At 49.1% G+C, this 18415-nt stretch overlaps 1 protein-coding gene across 2 annotated transcripts in view; it reads right to left on the bottom strand.

The window, feature by feature from the left end:
- The window catches only part of COBL (cordon-bleu WH2 repeat protein), a 260373-nt gene that overhangs the window by 10896 nt on the left and 231062 nt on the right, over nt 1-18415 (bottom strand). The window contains exons 10-14 of one of the 2 annotated variants that reach the window (XM_082661385.1): nt 17886-18195; nt 5169-5266; nt 2093-3942; nt 1084-1203; nt 115-387 (exon numbers count right to left, since the gene is read on the bottom strand). In XM_082661385.1, coding sequence (XP_082517511.1) covers nt 115-387; nt 1084-1203; nt 2093-3942; nt 5169-5266; nt 17886-18195 — 2651 coding nt within the window. Of the gene's footprint in view, nt 1-114; nt 388-1083; nt 1204-2092; nt 3943-5168; nt 5267-17885; nt 18196-18415 lie in introns of those variants that run through there. The other variant, XM_082661393.1, reaches the window with a different exon arrangement.

The raw sequence follows: 18415 nt of genomic DNA, 5'->3' as shown, positions 1-18415 counted from the left end.
CCAGGAGCGAGTTTGGCATGACTTCCCACCACGCTGAGGGCGCGTCTGCGCAGGGGCATTCTTCTCCTGTCCTCTCACCCACGGGAGCGCGCACGCGCAGTCACGCATTCTCACCTTTCTCAACCGCGCGGCCCCTGTGCCTGAGCGGATGGCGTCCATCAAGGCCTGCCTGGCGTCCACCGGGTTGCTGAGGGGGCCCGAGCTGGACCTGGACGCCGTCCGGGATGCGGTGGGAGCCTGGGTGACTGGAGGGGATGGGGGCGATGGCGGCGGCAGGGCGGGTGGGGACTGGATCCCAAGGTCTTCTAGCCCTGGGGGTTCTGCCCCATGTGCAGACAGCATGGCATCGCGGAGGCTCTGGAGCTCCTCAGAGGCGGAGGACGTCACCTAGCAACGAGACGGTTAAATGACAGTGTCCCAAATGTCCTTTCCAAGAGGCGGCACAGGGTATCTGACCGTGCAGCCAGCCCAGGGGGCGTGTCTGCTTCCCATCCCTGGGCTTTCCTGGGGGCCGGGGGTGGTGGTGGTGGCAGTGACTGATGGCAGGGAGGAGGGCTGTCAGTCTGGTCCTACTGAGACCCCTGCCCTCCTGCCTCATCGTGGCGTGTCTGGACAGACCCCAAGGCCACACACCAACGACCAACCAATGCGGATGACCCCTCCTCCAAACACGGAAGGGAAGGTGTCCGTTCCGCTTTTCCTTGGCTTCTGGCTCTGGAAGCTGGATGACCCTCTGTCCCCGAGCTCCAGTCCAGGTGGTCCTGCAGCTGTGCCAGACCAGCAACTCCATCCCTGAGTTGAGACGCTGCCGCCTCCCACTGCTGGGTGATCTAAGCCCTGAAGCCAGGCTCAGCGTCCCGGAATTTGGGGAAGTGCACAGAGCTAGATATGCAGGGAGGACTTACTCGTCTGGGAGAGAGAGGGAGAGTTTCTGTGCAGGGGCGGCCCCTCAATGCCTCTCCTGCGGTTGGTCTGGTTACTCCGATGATGACTTAGCATCGCTTACACAATCGGGGGTTGCCCTGGCTGTTGCAGCATCCCCGGGATCACTGGCGGGGGGGCAGCTGTGGAGGCCCCTCTTACCTTCCTCAGGCTGCAGGTGCCGCTGTGCCCACGGATGGCTGCCAGCAGGGCTGAGCGCTCGCTGTCTGTCTCTGTGTAGGACGGTTTCTTCAGACCTCCCTCTGAGCCGGGTTCTGGAGTCTAGAATATTTATTAACGATGTCAACACATGTCACTCAGGAGATGGGGGAATGCTGACGGTAAGGTAGTACAGAGAAAAACCATAGTTATCAGTTCAGACCTACAGGGTCAGTTTCACAGTCTCTGTCTGTTAGAAGGTAAAATTATCAGGTTGAGATTCTGGCTTGAGCTCACACTATACAAAAATCAAAGGTGATATATGTGGGGTAGCACAGGATGATCGCCCCTGAATGTCCTATCCCTCCTGTTACCGGTCCTAGCTTTCCTGAGCAGATATGTGCCTTGAAGTCCTGCAGACCTGGATGAGGGGCCTGGGTCCCCACTAGCTGGCAGGGTGACCCCCAGTTTTCTCAAGGGCAAAATGGAGGACACAGTTCCCAATCATCCGTGTTGGTGTAGCTATTAAATAACATTTGCAGGATGATAAATGCCTACGTGGGGGCAGGTGTGATAAAACTGTCCCCAAGGTTACTGGAGAATGACAGCCCACCACTGCTGAAAACGCAGGGTGACGGGGATCCCAGTCTGACCCTCCATCTACCCCTCCAGGCTCAAGGACCAGGTGTGGATGATTCCCCCTGCCCCACCCACCTCCTCTCCACTCCCCTGCGACCAGGCAAGGGCTATGTACTAGCGACATCTTTCCCCAGGGCAGTCAAGAGCCTTAAAGGCAGTGTGGACGAGCCCAAAGCCATCAGTTCTGGCCCCTTAATGGTTCTATTCAAACAACTCTGTAGGCAAGGAGACAGAAATTCAGGTAAAATTAAACCCGTGCATTCACCCACATCCCTAGCCCGGCACTCTTCCTCCGATGCCACCTTAAAGTCTGTGTCTGGGTGGCTGTGGGGAAGGGCCCATCCCTGAGGCAGGAGCCCGTTGATGACTTCACCTTGCGAAGCCTGTCCTTTCCTCCCGCCGAGTGGATGGCCTCCATCAGGGCGCTGTGCAGGGATGTGTCTTTCGGGGCTGGCCTCTGGACCACGGGTCTGAATTTCTTCTTTGGCCCAAAGATACTGGCTGGCAGGGTACCATCGGCTTCAGGTACATCTGTGCTTGACAAACCCGGCTTTTCCTCCCATTCAGGGGGCTCCTGTCCAGCGTGGCTACTTGTATCAGACACTCTCGGAGAGTGGAGAGGCTCTTTGTGGACGGAGACCCACCTGGAGCCATTCACCAGGGCACTGCCTGGAGTCGGATCACCTCCCGAGCGAGCGGGAGGGGGGCTCGTGCCGGCCGGCTGGCACTTGGGATCAGATGACGAGCTGGTCCTGTGTTTCCTTGGGCTTTGCTTTCCACTGAGACCACAGCTCTGTCCCACGGAAGCCTGACCCCTCTGGGCAGCTGTGATGAGTGGTCCATGGGAAGTTCTGTGGATGCCAGTGGGACCGTCTTGAGTACACAGCTTCCCATAAGGGCTGCTGATTTGCCCCCCGGGATGCGCTCCTGCTGCCGATCCGTCCCCACTGTGACGCACGCCTGTCTCTGGGTACAGGCTGGGGGTGGTACCATCCTTCACCATGGGAGGTCGTCCAGGTGGGTCTGGCTCTTCACATGTCTTCTGGGCATTCCCAGGCTTCCTCCCCACGTCAGTGTGGGCTTTCGGGGTCCCTATCCGCTTGGCAATGGCAGAGGCCACGTACTGGCTGGATGTTCTTCTCTGAGGCTTGAGAAACGGGACTTCTGCGGTGTTAGCTGCTGGAACTTTCAGGGGACAAGCAGCTGCTGGGAGTGGCCAGCTTCTGCCCTCCTCCAGAGGTCTCCCATCTTCTGGGTTGGGGGACCGGGGCCGGGGCAATGTAGCTTTGGGGTCTGGGGAAGTGGGCTCCGCTCTGAGTCTGCTTTCTTGAGATTGCGGATTCGTGGGCGTGGTGGGGGTAGAGGTCCTCTTGGCCCCCTCTGCGGGCCGGCCAGAGTGTTTTTCTATAGAGTCGGACCTCCAGAACTCTTTGACTTTTCCGATGGGCGGGGCTTCTGCTTCCAGAGCGGGCGGCGTCGGGACTATGGTCCTGCCGGCGTTCGTGTGGGGACTCACCAGGTTCCCCAGCTCGTCGATCTCGATGGCACCCGTGGAGAGGGATGCCCCCCGGTCATAACATTTCATCTCTGACTTTGGAGGGACGATTTTATACGTTGTGAGGCCATATTTAAGCCCGTAACTCCCCCCTGGGTGTTGGTCTCGAAACCACGGCGGTAGTGTCCAGACGTCACTTTTATCATCTCCTTCCTTCTCCTTCCCTGGCTGCGCGCTCACCCTCCTGGTGGCCAGGGTCCTCCCGCCATGAGCAGAGCCGGCCACCTTGCGTTCCTCCTTCGCATTCAGGTCGTGCGTGCGAAGCGCTGAAGCAGAAGTTGCCTTGGGCGCCATTTTACTGGGAGTCACATCCTTCCAGGTGCTGGTCGAGGCCACTATGACTTCTCTCCCAGGGTCCTGGGAAGGAGCCGGTGAGCCAGGCCCCGCCGCCCGCCTCTGCCCGTGCTGCTGGCTGTGCTCGGCCTGGCACGGTGGCAGCTGGGCCTTCTTGCTGGCTGTGCTCCCAGCATCGAAAGAGCCAGCGTTGTTGTTTCTGTTGGTAAATGCCACCGAGTCCACGGGATCATCGAGAACCTCCCCTATGAATGTCACCGGGATTGCCTCGGTATCGCCGTCGGGGATGATGGTGCCTTGCGGGCAGCGACCGGACATGCTGTGTATGCAGTTGGTGAGGAAGCTCGAGTCGGTTTCATAGCTTTCTTCGATCTCTGCAAAGAAGCACAACACAGGTCACGGGTGGGCACCACTCGGACAACTCCTGTGCCCCTTATTCAGTGAAATTGCACCCCGACTTTGATTTCTCTGGGGTGCCTCTGGTGTAAGTTATTTAAAGTGTCATCTTGGGTTGTCATCTACACATGCCTGGAAGCAGTCTCAGCTTGCATGACTCAACAGAGGACCTGTCTGCCGATCTGTGACGCCTTGAGGTATCATACGACATTTTGCCGGTATCTTCACTTACAGACTGATCTCTAAGTCCAAGCCCTCCATATACACCACCTCAGGGCAGGGTGGGAAGGTGGATTGGGAGGTTTTGACTTTTCTTTTGCTCTTGTTCACCAGGAGCACCACAAAGTCTATGGGACAACTTGATCTTGCTTTGCTTATTAAGAGGCAGATGACTGAGCCTCGAGCCCATCAGAATTAGCCCTAAAGGATGCAGTGAGCCCTGCGGGCAGAGCCAGGGGACACACTAAGGCCGATGAAGGTTTCTCAGCCCTGTCAGCCCCATCTGAGGACGGAACACTGAAAAGCAAGTCAGACAAAACTCCGGGCCAGCTCTGGAGTCTGTCTCCTTCTTCTTGTTTTGTTTTCTTTGAGGGCACAGCCAATATCTACTTCCTAGTTGGTTTTCACTCTGTGCCTTCGTTTGAAAGATTTCCAGTTTTGACTGAGCTGATTTGCATCTGCTTCGGCCTTACTCTATTATTTCTCCGATATATGCACAGAATCGCAGTGCTGTGGGATGCCCCGCTCTAAGAGGGGTCCCTGTCAACACGCTGTGTTCTGCGTTTCCCTTTGAAAGTCAGCCCCCATATTAGCAAGTAACAGGGTTGGAGGTTTAATAAACAGCCCTGTTTGCCTGTGTGGCACCCAGTGTTTCCCTAACTCATTTGAGGACTGGAGAACTTTTTTTCTGTTCATGTGTATGGAAGACTTTTTAATGTGCAAAATCAGTATTACTCAGAGGAGGTTTTAAGCAGCTGCTCAGACGTTTCCTTGGGACTGTTCAGCAGCCCAGATGCAGGGTCCCCTCCAGGGAGCTGTGCTCACCTGTGTGCTCAGCCCCCAGTCCGGGCCTTCCTCACACGGAGCTGCGTTCCCTCTGCAGACATCTTCCCCGTGCGAGGCCATAAAGTTCAGCCAGAGAAGATAACCCTCAGAGCACCGGCCACACGGGGCAAAGGTCCAAGCAGGAGCAGGCGCTGCTTACCTTCCAGGTCTTCGTCCAGTTCTGCAAGGGTTTTCTGGAACTGGCCGGTCATGAAGAGGTCTTCATCCTCATGTGAGGCTGGAGCAACTCTTCCACTTCTAGGGAAGACCAAGCAGAAAGGGAGAGCATTCGTTTATCTCATTATTTATGTAATTCACTCTTTTCTGGAAATATCTGAAGAAGGTACAACTCACAGTCAAATTCTTGCAGTTCCAAAGGCATTGGACCACTGCTGCCCTTGGACCTACTGGGACGCAGATGGTGTGTGTGTGTGTGTGTGTGTGTGTGTGTGTGTGTGTGTGTGTGGTGCACAGCAAACACCATGACTACAGCAAACCTCAGGGCAGCAGTGACACTGGTGACAGCCTCCCCAGCCCATCCCCCTCCCCAGGCCCCTCAGGGTTTTAACTGGATGGGGGAAATGCCCACAGCGGGGGGCCACACAGTGCCCTCCAGTGCCTCATGCAGCCTTCCCACGCGGGGACCTACTTGGGGCTTTTTTGCCCAGATCATCCTATGATAAACCTCACAAGCCGATATAAAGCAGGTGAGGTCCTTATCGCTGCTTCACAGAGAGGCAACTGCGTGAGCTCAGGATGGCGCAGCCCAAGCTCACAGGGGTTCCAGAACCGGGGAAGGCTGGCCACGTATGTATCCAGAGGTGCCGCGTGGTGCTGCCACCCGGGCATCCAGGGAGATGTCCCCCCATCCCCCCAAGGAGAACTGGACCTTCCTTATCTGTGTCCCTGGACAGCGGCATCCACAAGACAACGGCTGCCAAAGCAATTTGAAAGCAGCCTTTGCAAAGGCTCTTGTCTCCGTTTTCTTGCTGTGCCAAGAACAGAGACACATATGGGGTGATTGTCACTCTTCAGTGAAAGCTGAAGGTCTTTCCTGCTGACCGTTAAAATCGAGGACCGATTTCCATCATTACTAATCAGGCCGAGATAATGATGCTTGAAATATGCTTTGTACCATCCTCACTTACGTAGCAAAGTTTGTGTTCTGATAAATGAGCCTTTCTTACTTGGTGATCGTTTCCCTTTGGAGCCAGGAAGTGGCTTCCAGACCCGTCTCAGCTAATGTCCTCTGACACGGCAAACAAAGAGCGTTGGCCGAGATCTGTGTGGCTGTGGACCAACTAACAACGACCACGGGAGGCTCAAGGCTGCGTTTCCTGTTGCTTTTGCCCCAAGACTTAATTGAATGCATTTACTAAACTTGTGTTTTTCTCTTTCACGGAATGTGGTGGTTTAAATAAATCTCATTTAAATATTCAATAAAGTGTACGGCAGAGAAAAAAAATGGAAAGGGCTCTATAAAACAGTGTTTGAAATGGAAAACAGAGCACTTTTCAAATGCTGCCTCCTACTTTAAGTTGTTTAAAGTCCAGCCAAACAAAATTATGTCTATACTTTTCCTTCAAAGTATTTGCCTTTCCTTCAAAGTATGCAAAATCACACTGTTCCATGGGAACAGAATGATATTAATAAGAATTAAAAACTATAGCACAGGGAACTATACTCAGTATTTTGTAACAACCAATAAGGGAAAAGAATCTGAAAAAGAATATATATATACACATATATATATGTGTATGCATATATATACATATTCACTTAGTTGTATACCTGAAATTAATACAACATGGTAAATCAACTATACTTCAATAAAAACTAAACTAAACTAAAATAATGCACCCTTTGAAGAAAAAGAATTAAAAAGTAATTTAGAAGTTCTACTGATGATATTATTTCATAAAGCGTACACTGGAGAAAGAAGACCACCCCAGACTGACGACAACTCCATGATCTGAGACTCTCAACTTGTTGCTCCTGGTGTTACCTGGAAAGCAATAGGAAGTGTACATCAAGAAGCAAAAGCATAGCTTTAACTCTGCAGGAACTCTGGTTCATTAGCCTCACTTTTGAGAATTTGCCTTAAGAAACTAATGCTATGGAAGGAAAAACATAAACACCAGCATGTGCATCATATTCATGGGGAGGTCTCTACAGCTTCCGGCAGCAGGGAGTGCCCCCCGTCACTGCATCCTATGATGACCATGCCATGGAGGTGGAAACACAGATCGCTGCTTAGGCCGGCATGTCACGTGAAGAATTCAAGACATGCAACTCCACACAGGATGGTCATGATGATCGAAAAGTAACCTGTGTCTGTGGACAAGGGTGAGGCAGAAACCTAGGCACCATCGCCGACCAGTGTGATTTGTTGAAATGGATGGATTACGGCAAATATTTCATACTTTTTTTTTTTTTGAAGTATGCTCATTTTGGTACAAAGCAGCTTGATTGATAAGGCAGTGTTTGAAATGGGCAACATCTAAAATGATCCTTTGGTCCTCTAATGAGTACTAATTCTTTTATGAAAAGCCATTTACATGTGTGTGATACCATGTCCAATACACGTGGCATGTTGTGTTTATAATTTTAGTTTGTTCCTGAGTACCTAGCAATCCCTGAGATGATCCTAAACCAGTGTGTGACAATCTGAACTCCTCAAGGAGGCACTGCAGCAAGGCCTGAGCCAGCCCTTCCCCACGCTCCTCCCACCCATGCTCCGGCCTGAGCTGCCTGGTCTAACCATCAGCGGCCAAGCCCCAAGCTCAGGGCTTCAGACCTGTTCTCCGCCTGCCCGTCTCACCTCCCGTCAGGCCCCCTGTGAAGTCCGGGGTCCCTACACCGCGTCCTCTGCCTTCCACCTGGCTCAGCCTGCCTGCCTGCCCCTTTCCTCCGTCTGCCTCTTGTACATGTCCCAGGTTTGTCCCAGATGCTCAGCTCCACACTCCGCTGACACATCCCACCCACCTCTCACCTGACTTTGCCCTTGACGCCCCAGGGTGGACCTGGTTCACCGGGGCCTTGCCTGTCCAGGAGGAGAGAGTGGACCCATGACAGAAGCCACCGGCCTTGGGAGCGCTGTGGAGGGAGGCGCCCAGGTCCTTGGCCGGTGCTTTTCCCAAGGCTGCCGAGCACCTTCGGGGCGGGGCAAGGCCAGGCCTGTGGACCACTTGGCTTCTGCAGCCGGTGCCTCTCCTGATGCGGGATAGGACCCGCACACTCTGGATCCTGGGTGAATGGTTCATCTCGCAAAAGCCCAAACCAGTGTGATGTATGTATTATGCTTTCCAATGTACAGCTTCAGGAGGGGGAGACTTAGCAGAATTTGCTTTTCCTTCCTCACCCACCCCATCCGCTTCTCCTCAAAGGGCCGCCGATGGATTACAGCTATTCGTCTCTCCCTGTAACAGCCAGCTGGGAGCACTTGGTCCCTGGGCTTGGAGGGCAGCTTCTGTGGGCTCAGCAGGAGGGCCCTCCTGCGTGCCCCTGAAGAATCACAGTTGGCCAGAAGCATTAGCACCTCTTTTTAGCTGAAAGTCAACTGCGCAGATGTTCCTTTCCCAGGCATCATTCCTTACGCCCAACACACACCCCACTCTAAGATAGACAGTTTCTTATGGACAGTTTGTTTTGGCTTAAGACCAAGGAAACGAAGGGCAAACAAGCAGCACCGGCATTCCGATACCAGCTGCACGTGTTGGAGAAACCTCACCGGGAGCCTTCCCTCCCACGGTGGGTCACTCTGCCAAGGCCACAGCCACGGACGAGCCACTGCTGCCTAACGTCTGAGGCTCTGCCGGCCTCAAGCGGGAGTCTTCCCGGAAGGGGAGCAGCCTCAGGGGCGGGGTCTGGCGACGGCCCCACCCACTCACATGGGAGACTAACAGCAGTCACGAATCAGTACCTGGGCAAACAGGTGCTATTTCATTTTTTAAAAAATTTTATATGAGAAAGAAGAAAGCACGGGCTGATTCTGCCCCATTCCAGCACATCAAGTCATTTTTCTTTTTGATGTGGCTAGGAAAGTTTCTTTAGGTAATTTACCCAGTCGCAGAAAACAAGCGAAGTCTGAGAGGAAAAAGATGTCCTTTTCAGGTTCAACGGCTGACAACAACCAAACCAAGCCATGCGATTTCAAAACAGTTACTTGATAAACTAAAGGTAAGAAGCCTGGGAAAAGAGATGGCTGATGACAGTAATATGTGCTTAACTTCCCCATTCCGTGTACAAATGGTCCTGTATTTATAAAGCTTCAGAGTTCTAGAACAACGGGGTCCAACAGAAATGTCATATGAGCTACACATGTAATTTAAAATCTTTTTGTAGTCACATTAAAAAGGTAAAAAGTAAGCAAGATTATTTTTTCATTAAATAATGTTAATTTTCCTTAACTTTAATTAGTAGACTCTAACTCAACATTTAACCCAAATTAGTATCGTCATTTCCATATAATTAATATTAAAAAGTTCATTTTTTCATATGTTTGGTGCAATTGCACTCTCACAGCACATCTCAATTTGGGCTACCCATCCGGCGGGCTCAGGAGCCAAAGTTAGCTGGTGGCTACTGTACCTACAGCATAGTTCTCCAAGATCTTAATGTTTGTTAGTACTCCTCTGTTAGTGCAGTTACAAAGTTTCAGGGTTCTGAAAGGTATTAAATGTTTCTAAATGCTCACGGGGGCACAAAGTTCCTGTAGTTACAAAATTGCAGGGTTCTAGAAGGCATAAACTATTTCTAAATGTTTCTGTGGTCACAAAGTTCTCATAGTTACAAAGTTTCAGGATCTAGAATATATAAAATGTTTCTAAATGATGCTAGAGTCACAAAGTTCCTTCCTATAACTACAAAGCTGCAGAGGTCTAGAAGGTATAAAACATCTCTAAACGCTCCTAGGTCACAGAGCTCCTCTAGTTACAAAGTTCCAGGGCTGAAAAGCCAGGACAGGAGCCCAGCTCCTCCACCCATGACCTGCGCGTTCTCAGTTCCATAAGCATCTTGAAATCCTCAGCCCTGCAGATAAGCGAGGCACAGCTTCTCGCTTCCACAGCCCTCACGTCCACCACTCACGGACAGGTGGGGGAGGAGAAGGAGCTTACGGATTGCCAGGCGGAAGGTGGGCAGGCAGCGGACAATCAGGGAGACGCCCTTCCCCTGGAGAAGCTACAGTTTCTGTCTTTTGAGGCTCTACACATGACTTCAGTGTGGTTCTACTGTTAAAAAAAAACAGAGCCTGCAGCCCACTTACCCAATCTGTCTCACTGACTCCTTACAGAATTTCTGCAGAACTAGTGTCCCCCAAAGGGATCCCAGGACTGAGAGTTTCACAGTACTGATCGCACACAGTATGATACACAGATGGATAAGTTGCCTGATTACAGCAAGATTGCCTTCAGGATTCGAGAGTTTAGAAATAGTGCTAGCCTCTCCCCCATCTATCTATCGGTACACAAATGTGTACTTTTCAAACATATGCATATGTTCTTTTCAAACAAAGATGTTATAAATAATGAGGCAGATGGTCAGAGGTAGACACAGGTTATAAGGATTTCCAACAAATCAAGTTTCTATCCTTCCTCAGGCAGTTTTAAATAAACAACATCAACAACAACAATAATAACACCAGCCATCAATTTCTGAAGGCTGACAATATGTTAGGCACTGTTCTAGGGGATGGTACTGCAGATCTCGATTGTACTGACAAGAAAGTAGAAGTGAGAGGTCAATCCCCCAAACTACAATGAGGTATCACCTCACACTAGTCAGAATGGACATCATCAAAAATTCTACAAATAACAAGTGCTGGAGAGGGTGTGGAGAAAAGGGAACCTTCCTGCACTGTTAGTGACAATGTAAATTGGTGCAGCCATTGTGGAAAACAGTATGGAGACTCCTTAAAAAAACTAAAAATAGAATTACCATATAATCCTGCAATCCCACTCCTGGGCATGTATCTGGAGAAAAACATAATTTGAAAAGATACATGCACCCCTATGTTCATAGCAGCACTATTTGCAATAGCTAAGACTTGGAAACAACCTAAATGTCTGTTGACAGATGAATGGATAAAGAAGATGTGGTACATATATACCATGGAATATTACTCAGCCACAAAAAGAAAATGAAATAATGCCATTTGTAGCAACATGGATGGACCTAGAGATTATCATGCTAAGTGACGTTAGCCAAAGATCTCATGATATCACTTATAAGTGGAATCTAAGAAAAAAAATGATATAAATGAACTTATATGCAAAACAGAAATAGACCCAAAGATATAGAAAACAAACTTGTGGTTACCAAGATGATAAAGAGGGGAGGGATAAATTAGGAGTTTGAGATTAACAGATACACACTACTATATTTAAAACAGATAACCAACAAGGACCTACTATATAGAACACAGAACTACACTCAAAATTTTAATAATATTTTAATAGTAACCTATAAGGGAAAAGACTATAAAAAGAATATATATATATATATATACTTCCCCTGTGGTGCAGCAGTTAAGAATCCCCCTACCAATGCAGGGGACATGGGTTCGATCCCTGGTCCGGAAAGATCCCACATGCTGTGGAGCAGCTAAGCCTGAGTGCCACAACTACTGAGCCTGTCCTCTAGAGCCCATGAGCCACAACTACTGAGCCCACGTGCCACAGCTACTGAAGCCCGTGTGTCTAGGGCCCGTGCTCTGCAACAAGAGAAGCCACGACAAAGAGAAGCACGTGCACTGAAACGAAGAGTAGCCCCTGCTCACCGCAACTAGAGAAAGCCCACGTGCAGGAACAAAGACCCAACGCAGCCAAAAATAAAATAAATAAATTTAAAAAAAGAATATATATATATATATATATATATATGTATCACTTTGTTGTGCACCTGAAACTAACACAACATTGTAAATCAACTATACTTCAATTTAAAAAAAAGAAGTGAGAGGTCAAGTCATTGGCCCAGGGCACCGTCACCAGCAATAGGCAGGGCAGATATGATGCCAGGCAGTCTTCACGTCGTGTTGCTTTTTAAGTATTAGGATAGTTGGCCTGGGTCATACACGAAGGAAAGGTGCAGCTGGAAGGAGATCTTTCATGGGTGACACAACTCCCACCCAGGGCAGGACTGTGTGGAAGCCACTCCTAGGTGTCCCCACCATGAGGGGCAATCCCCACATGGGCCGAATTCTTCCTGAAGGAGATTATTTACCGGCTGTGCTAAATTTAGAGGAAGACTCTTGGAATTGGATGTCCCACTTACGGGGTCAAGTTTGAATTGAGGGCATAGATTTATTTTGCAATGAAAACTATAATTGGATCTAATCGAATGACTTGATGGAAAACATACCATTTTCAGATCACAGCACACAAAGCACACTCTAATCGTTCCCAAGCCTTCACCCTTGCTCTCTTTAGAAGACTGGTATTTATCCTTGAGACTTTTCAATTTGAAATCTTGGCTGTCAGGGCATTCGATGGAGCCCAGCCAGCGCTGCCCTTGAGGAAGTTGGAGCTGTGGCAGCAAGGAGCAGAGCCTCCAAATTCAGTGCATGAGCAGGAGACGTGCACTTTGCCACTAGACCGAATAGTTTAAGAAAAACGCTTTCAGCTGAAGCCAACCCCACAGACGCTCTTTGGACAGGCTGCAGGAGCTCTGGTGCAAAGAGTCCTTGCCTCCAATTTGTCAGAGTGGGACCCCAGGCAATTCCAGCCAAAGAAGTCTGGACGAATTTGCTATCTGCAGAATAGCAGACGGCAGAGAGAGGAGAAACAGCCCAGCAAACTAGAACTTTACAGACCTTACAAACTGGGGCCTTTGCAGGTCACAAGTGTTCTTCCACTCTTCCCTCCAATACTGAATGCATCTCCGAGTATCAGAGGGGTGGCGATAGTACGGGGCACCCTGGCAAAGTTGAAAACCACAAACACTCCTTATTTCCCCTGGGAACTGGTGCCACAGTGGAGATTCTGCAAGCTGAGGGTGTCTGAGACTGTTGGGGACAGCTTCACCGTCCGTCAGAACCCGTGTCCCATGTGCAGAGACCGAGCCATGCCCATCACGGCAAAGGGTAACTTATGCTCCGGAGCCTCTGGCGTCCGGCATTCCAAGGGTGGAGAGGCCTCACTGCCATAGCCAGGTCCTGGATCATCACAGGAAGAACACCCCTCCTGGGAACACAAATGCCACCTTAGGATGAGCTGCAGAATCCAGGCGTCAGAATCAATGCTGGGCAGAGCCAGGAGGTAGAGTCAGGGCCCAGCAGTAGCACCAAGACCAGGGTACCAGCCCCTTCAAGTGGCCTCCCTTTCTAAATGTGGTCCAGGGGCATCCATCTCACGGCACAGGAAGGGAAGAGCTGGCAGGCTGACTGAGTACACATCTGCCCTTGTCACCAGGCCTGTCCTCTCCTGAGACAGCAGGGTATCAGAAACCACGTTCTTTGTTACTGTTTCTCTCAATCACTGAACTCGTGTGCCCCTGGGCTGTGTTCCGCTCCGGGGCCCTTTCCAGGTGGCCGAGGTCAAGACCACACCTCCATGAACAGTGGTGGGCTCTGCTCTCAGGACATTTCAGCTTGATTCTGGGCTACCAACCCCCAAGAACGGTTTATCATCTCATTGAACTTGACCCTGGGCCAGTCTGGACACCTGCAGTCATCTGCTCCATTGTGGATCACACAAATTTTGCAGACTTGCTCTCTGGGCCAGGACCGGTCGGCCCCTGAAGACTCTCCCCACCTTCCCCTTCCCCTTCAGGCTTTTTGCTGTCCCAACTCTCAATGCCCTATTCTCAGACAGGGCCTCAGAGCACATCACTGGAATGCACCATGTTCACCAGAAGCAGTGTATTCTCTCTCTCTCTAACCATGTATCTGAGGTGCGTATTTGTAAATGCCGTAAGTGTGACAGTGCAGAAGGGGGATGACCTAGGACAGCATCTCCCAAATGGTGCTCAGCGGAACACTCATTCTAAAGGATATTAAGAGGCAGGCAGAGGGGAAAATTTACACGTTGCTTTGCTGCAGAATTTGTAAGCGACTTTATACTCTCCTCTTCCAAGAGAAGAATGTGGAACTTCCCAAATATATTGTGAAGCGATATTTTTCAAGAGATACATCCCAGGAGATACCCGAGTAATTGTAGCGATTCCAAAGTTGGCAAATGAGTGCGCAGAGGAGGACGGACCAAGGCATCCAGCCGTCAGTGGAGCGCACATCTGGGACTGGCCTGCCCAGCATGTAGATGTGTTTTGTTTGGCCCTGAAAGTCTGAATTCGTTGCCAAGATTTAAAATTTGGGAGGCCTAACTCTCTCAAATGGGGAGGGGACTGGATTCTGGATGGCAGGTGGGTCACAGCCCTTGATGAACCACCCATCCTCCCGGCTACAACATAAGGGCCGTCTCCACGTGGGGACCTTGTCCATCTTTTCGTCTTTCCAGCTCCTGTCCCATCCTAGACCCAGTGCCCACTGCAGTGCGTCAGTACCATTTGTATCCAAGGAGGGACGTGAAATCAGCCTTTCGGGGGACAATCTCTGCGTCTGCTACCTGCTTTCTAGTTCCCATCTTCATTTCTTACATCTGAATATTTTTCAAATTCTAACTTTAAGACTATTCCTCCCATAAACAGAGTCTTTCCAAAACTGGAAATGTACCTGGTTGACAAACATATGGGGAAAGCTCAGCTTCAATGGGAATCAGAGAAAAAGAAATTAAAGCAATTAACACTTATAGCCTTCAAAAAAAAACTGGGGAGACCTCACATAAAAATCTAGATTTCTGTCTTCTCTTCCAACGCTGGCCACGCTGGGTCTGTAAATTCCTCAGGGCAACAACCGTAAGGAAGCTGTGGGGCTGCCCTCTTTAGAGAAAACTTGTGCTTTGCCCCATGCTCTGTGGCCTCTGAGTTTGTAACCCCTGCTTTCCACAGTAGGCACGGATTAAGTAATCCTGAAATTTATTGAAAGTTATGCATTTGGACCTAAAGATGTGATACACCATGCTGAAGCCTCTGAGTATGTCTAATTGGTAATGGAGACAACTCTTGTTGAAAAAGAAAAACCTACAGATATTCCATGAAAAATCATGGGCAGAGAGTTGATCCCATTTCTGAGGCAAATAATGGAACAGCACAGACAGGACTGAGGAATTCAGCGATCATCTTCAACTTCCTTTGACTCTAAAGCCCAAAAAAGGCAAGTTGGTGTGCCATGAAAATTCACGGTGCTCTGGTCCCTAAACTAACTGTGTGACTTAGTCAATGGGTCCCACCCAATGGCTATTCAAGAGGCACTGAGCATGTGCACAGGTACCCAGTGGCTCCCACACCTGTGACAGGTAGGAGGCGTTATCTGCACAGATATAAGCAAAACTCGAGGCTCAGCAAAGTTAGGAGGACCCTCGAAGGCCAAGCAACTAGTTAGTGGTGGTGGGATTCCACGTGGGTCGGTCAGGGCCCAGAGTCCCCTCCCTCCCCTCCACACTCCTCTCAAATTCAGTGGCACCCCAGAGACGAGGGCAGAAAAACATGACCTGCTCCCTGTTTGGATAAAGCGTCAGGTTCCAAGACCCCGTGATTATCCTGGCCGTGGCTGCAGACAACAGTACCATACTTGAACAGAAATCAGCAGGATTTTACATCTGGTCAACACCAGCAAAATCCACTGGGACTTTTGTAGGAGCATCCCTGGGGCACCGAGGTAACATGTCTGATTAGTTTCAGATGCAGAGCTCAGGGTGTGCAATCCCAACGCAAACCAACTGAACAGACCTGAGGATTGCTGTGAAGCTCCTTTCCTTTATGTTTAGGTGGACTCTGAAGGAAATGCCGTAGTTTTTCTCTGCAAACAGGCCAACCTCAGCTCAATGCACCCTGTTTGGGGCAGAGGCAAAACGGACCAATGGTCACCTTCTAATTTCCTGTCCAATAAAATATGAACTTGGTCTTGGAATTGTCCTTAAGATTGAAGAGCTGTACTTGAACATTGTTAGAGGGTGTATACAGCCACCTGGGGAAATGCTCGTGATAAACTGTGGGCTAAAAATAAACCGAAATAAAATAGTATTGACACTACAATTACATTAAGCAGACAGAGACTCGTGTGTTCATTTAGACAAAGCTGAAAAAAACATGAAAAATACAGAGGCATTCATTCATTCTGGTGATCAACTTATGCTTTTTTTTAAAAAAAAATCTGCTTTATTTCTATTAACGTTTCTAAAACATTGCGTGACTGGTTCTTAAAATTATCTAAAAGGTAAGAAAAAGGAGATTATCACACTAAGTGAAGTAAGCCAGACAGAGAAAGACAAATATCACATGATATCACTTATATGTGGAATCTAAAAGAAGAAAAAAGGTACAAATAAACTTATTTCCAAAACAGAAAGAGACGTACAGACATAGAAGACAAACTTATGTTTACCAAAGGGGAAAGGGAGGTGGGGGGAGGGATCAATTAGGAGGTTGGGATTAACATGTACAGACCACTGTGTATAAAATAGATAAACAACAAGGACTTACTGTATAGTACAGGGAACTCTACTCAATATTTTGCAATAACCTATAAGCGAAAAGAATCTGAAAAAGAATAGGTATATGTATGAATGAATCACTGTGCTATACACCTGAAACTAACATGATATTGTAAATCAACTATACTTCAACAGTAACAAAAAAAAGAAGGACGAGCTGCCAGGAATTAACCTGCCTTTCTAACTAAGAATGAAGAAAGGAATTATGACAGACTGGTTCTGGTGCAGAGACAGAGTAACAAGTCTATGGAATGAGTGCAAGCAACAGACTGACGTGTATACGGAAACTGGACAGAGGACCAACGTGGAACCAGGAACCAGTGGGAAAAATAGATCCCTTCTTGACACCACGCCCAAAAATAAACTCCAGGTAGACAAGAAGCCCAAATGTCAGAAAGCAACGCTAAAACTTTTACAAGAAATTCAGATACTCTTTAGTCCTTTGTGGTATGAGAAGGATCTCTCAAATATTCAAATATCATATACGTTCAGGAGAAAAAGGACAAATTCAACACTATTCAAATCAAAAAGCAATTTTCATACAACAAAATAAAACAGTTGAATTCAAGCCACCGTCTTAGAGATTCTTTGTGTGTAAATAACTGTCTAAAGAGAAATTAACGGTTAAAAAAAAAGTAATGTCCCAATTTAAAAAAAAAAGAAGGCTATGAAAAGACAATTCATAGAAGAGGAAACTGAACTGGTCATACACACGTGACAAGATGCTCATCCTTACTGATCAGGGTATTGTATCTTAAAGCCACACGAAATGCCATTGGGCACCTGTATGACTACAACGCCCATTAATCCCCGTATCGGTGGATGTGGAGTGGCAGGCCACTATAGACGGGACGGCTGGAGGACGTGGACACCAGATCACCATTTTGGAGAGCAATCTGCCAATATTCCAAAAAGTTGCAGGTGAGTTTTCTCTGAAGGTCTAATAATATCTCTTCTCGAAAAGCTCTGTGTATAAATGGAGACCTATGTATGATGTGCTTATTGATTCCACTGGTGAAAAACCAGAGCAACCCAAGTGTCCATTCATTAAGAAATGGATACATAAGTGAACTAACAACACATACGTCATCAGGGATAAATCTTCAACACATGATGTTGAGTGGAAAACTACACTCAGAGTATGGTACCATCTATATAAAAGGTACAAACAAACAAGCCAATACTATGTATTATTTGTAAATACCTGCAGAGCTAGAAAGAGCATGAAGACAGAACTACGGAGAACAAGTCCCCAGTCAGGGTGCGGTGACCTCACAAGTATCGGTTGGGTCACCAGGATGAAAGACCTCCCTCCGTCCATGACTCACCTCAGATGCCAGTTCCCAGGGCCACTCCTCTCCCACGAGGGGCTCTTCTGGGGGCCCAGTTCTGGGGTCCCAGCCAGGTCCTGGTCACTGCAGTCTTCCTGGTCTGTGGCCCACTTGTCTTTGGACTTCGTGCTGTCGTGTTGGGAATCCAGGGACACGATGTCCGAGGGGGAACTCATCACTCCCGAGTCCTCTGTTGTGTCCTCTGAGGCAAAGCAGCTACCAACAGACACAGTCTCCTCGGCCTCCGACGGCAGTGGAGGGACCCCGTCCACAGCGCAGGGACCGCCAGGCCCCAGGGGCAGGCTCACTGGACGAGACACACAAGGGCAGGTCAGGCAAAGCTCCAGTGACTTCCCCACTGCCTGACTCATTTGAAATCTGGAATTTGGGGTGTGAGGGAGGACCCCTCACACACACCACTTCCCTCTGGACACACTTTAACTTGGAAGGAGTTACGTGCATATGTGACTGAGAGCAACATTTTCCCTGAAAAAATCAGCCTATTTTGAATTAACCTTTGGAATTGT

The sequence above is a fragment of the Grampus griseus genome (assembly GCF_964374135.1).
Source record: "Grampus griseus genome assembly, chromosome: 9".
NCBI classification, from domain to species: domain Eukaryota; kingdom Metazoa; phylum Chordata; class Mammalia; order Artiodactyla; family Delphinidae; genus Grampus; species Grampus griseus.
Note: the sequence above shows the minus strand (reverse complement) of the source record. Positions and strands in the feature narration are given on the sequence as shown.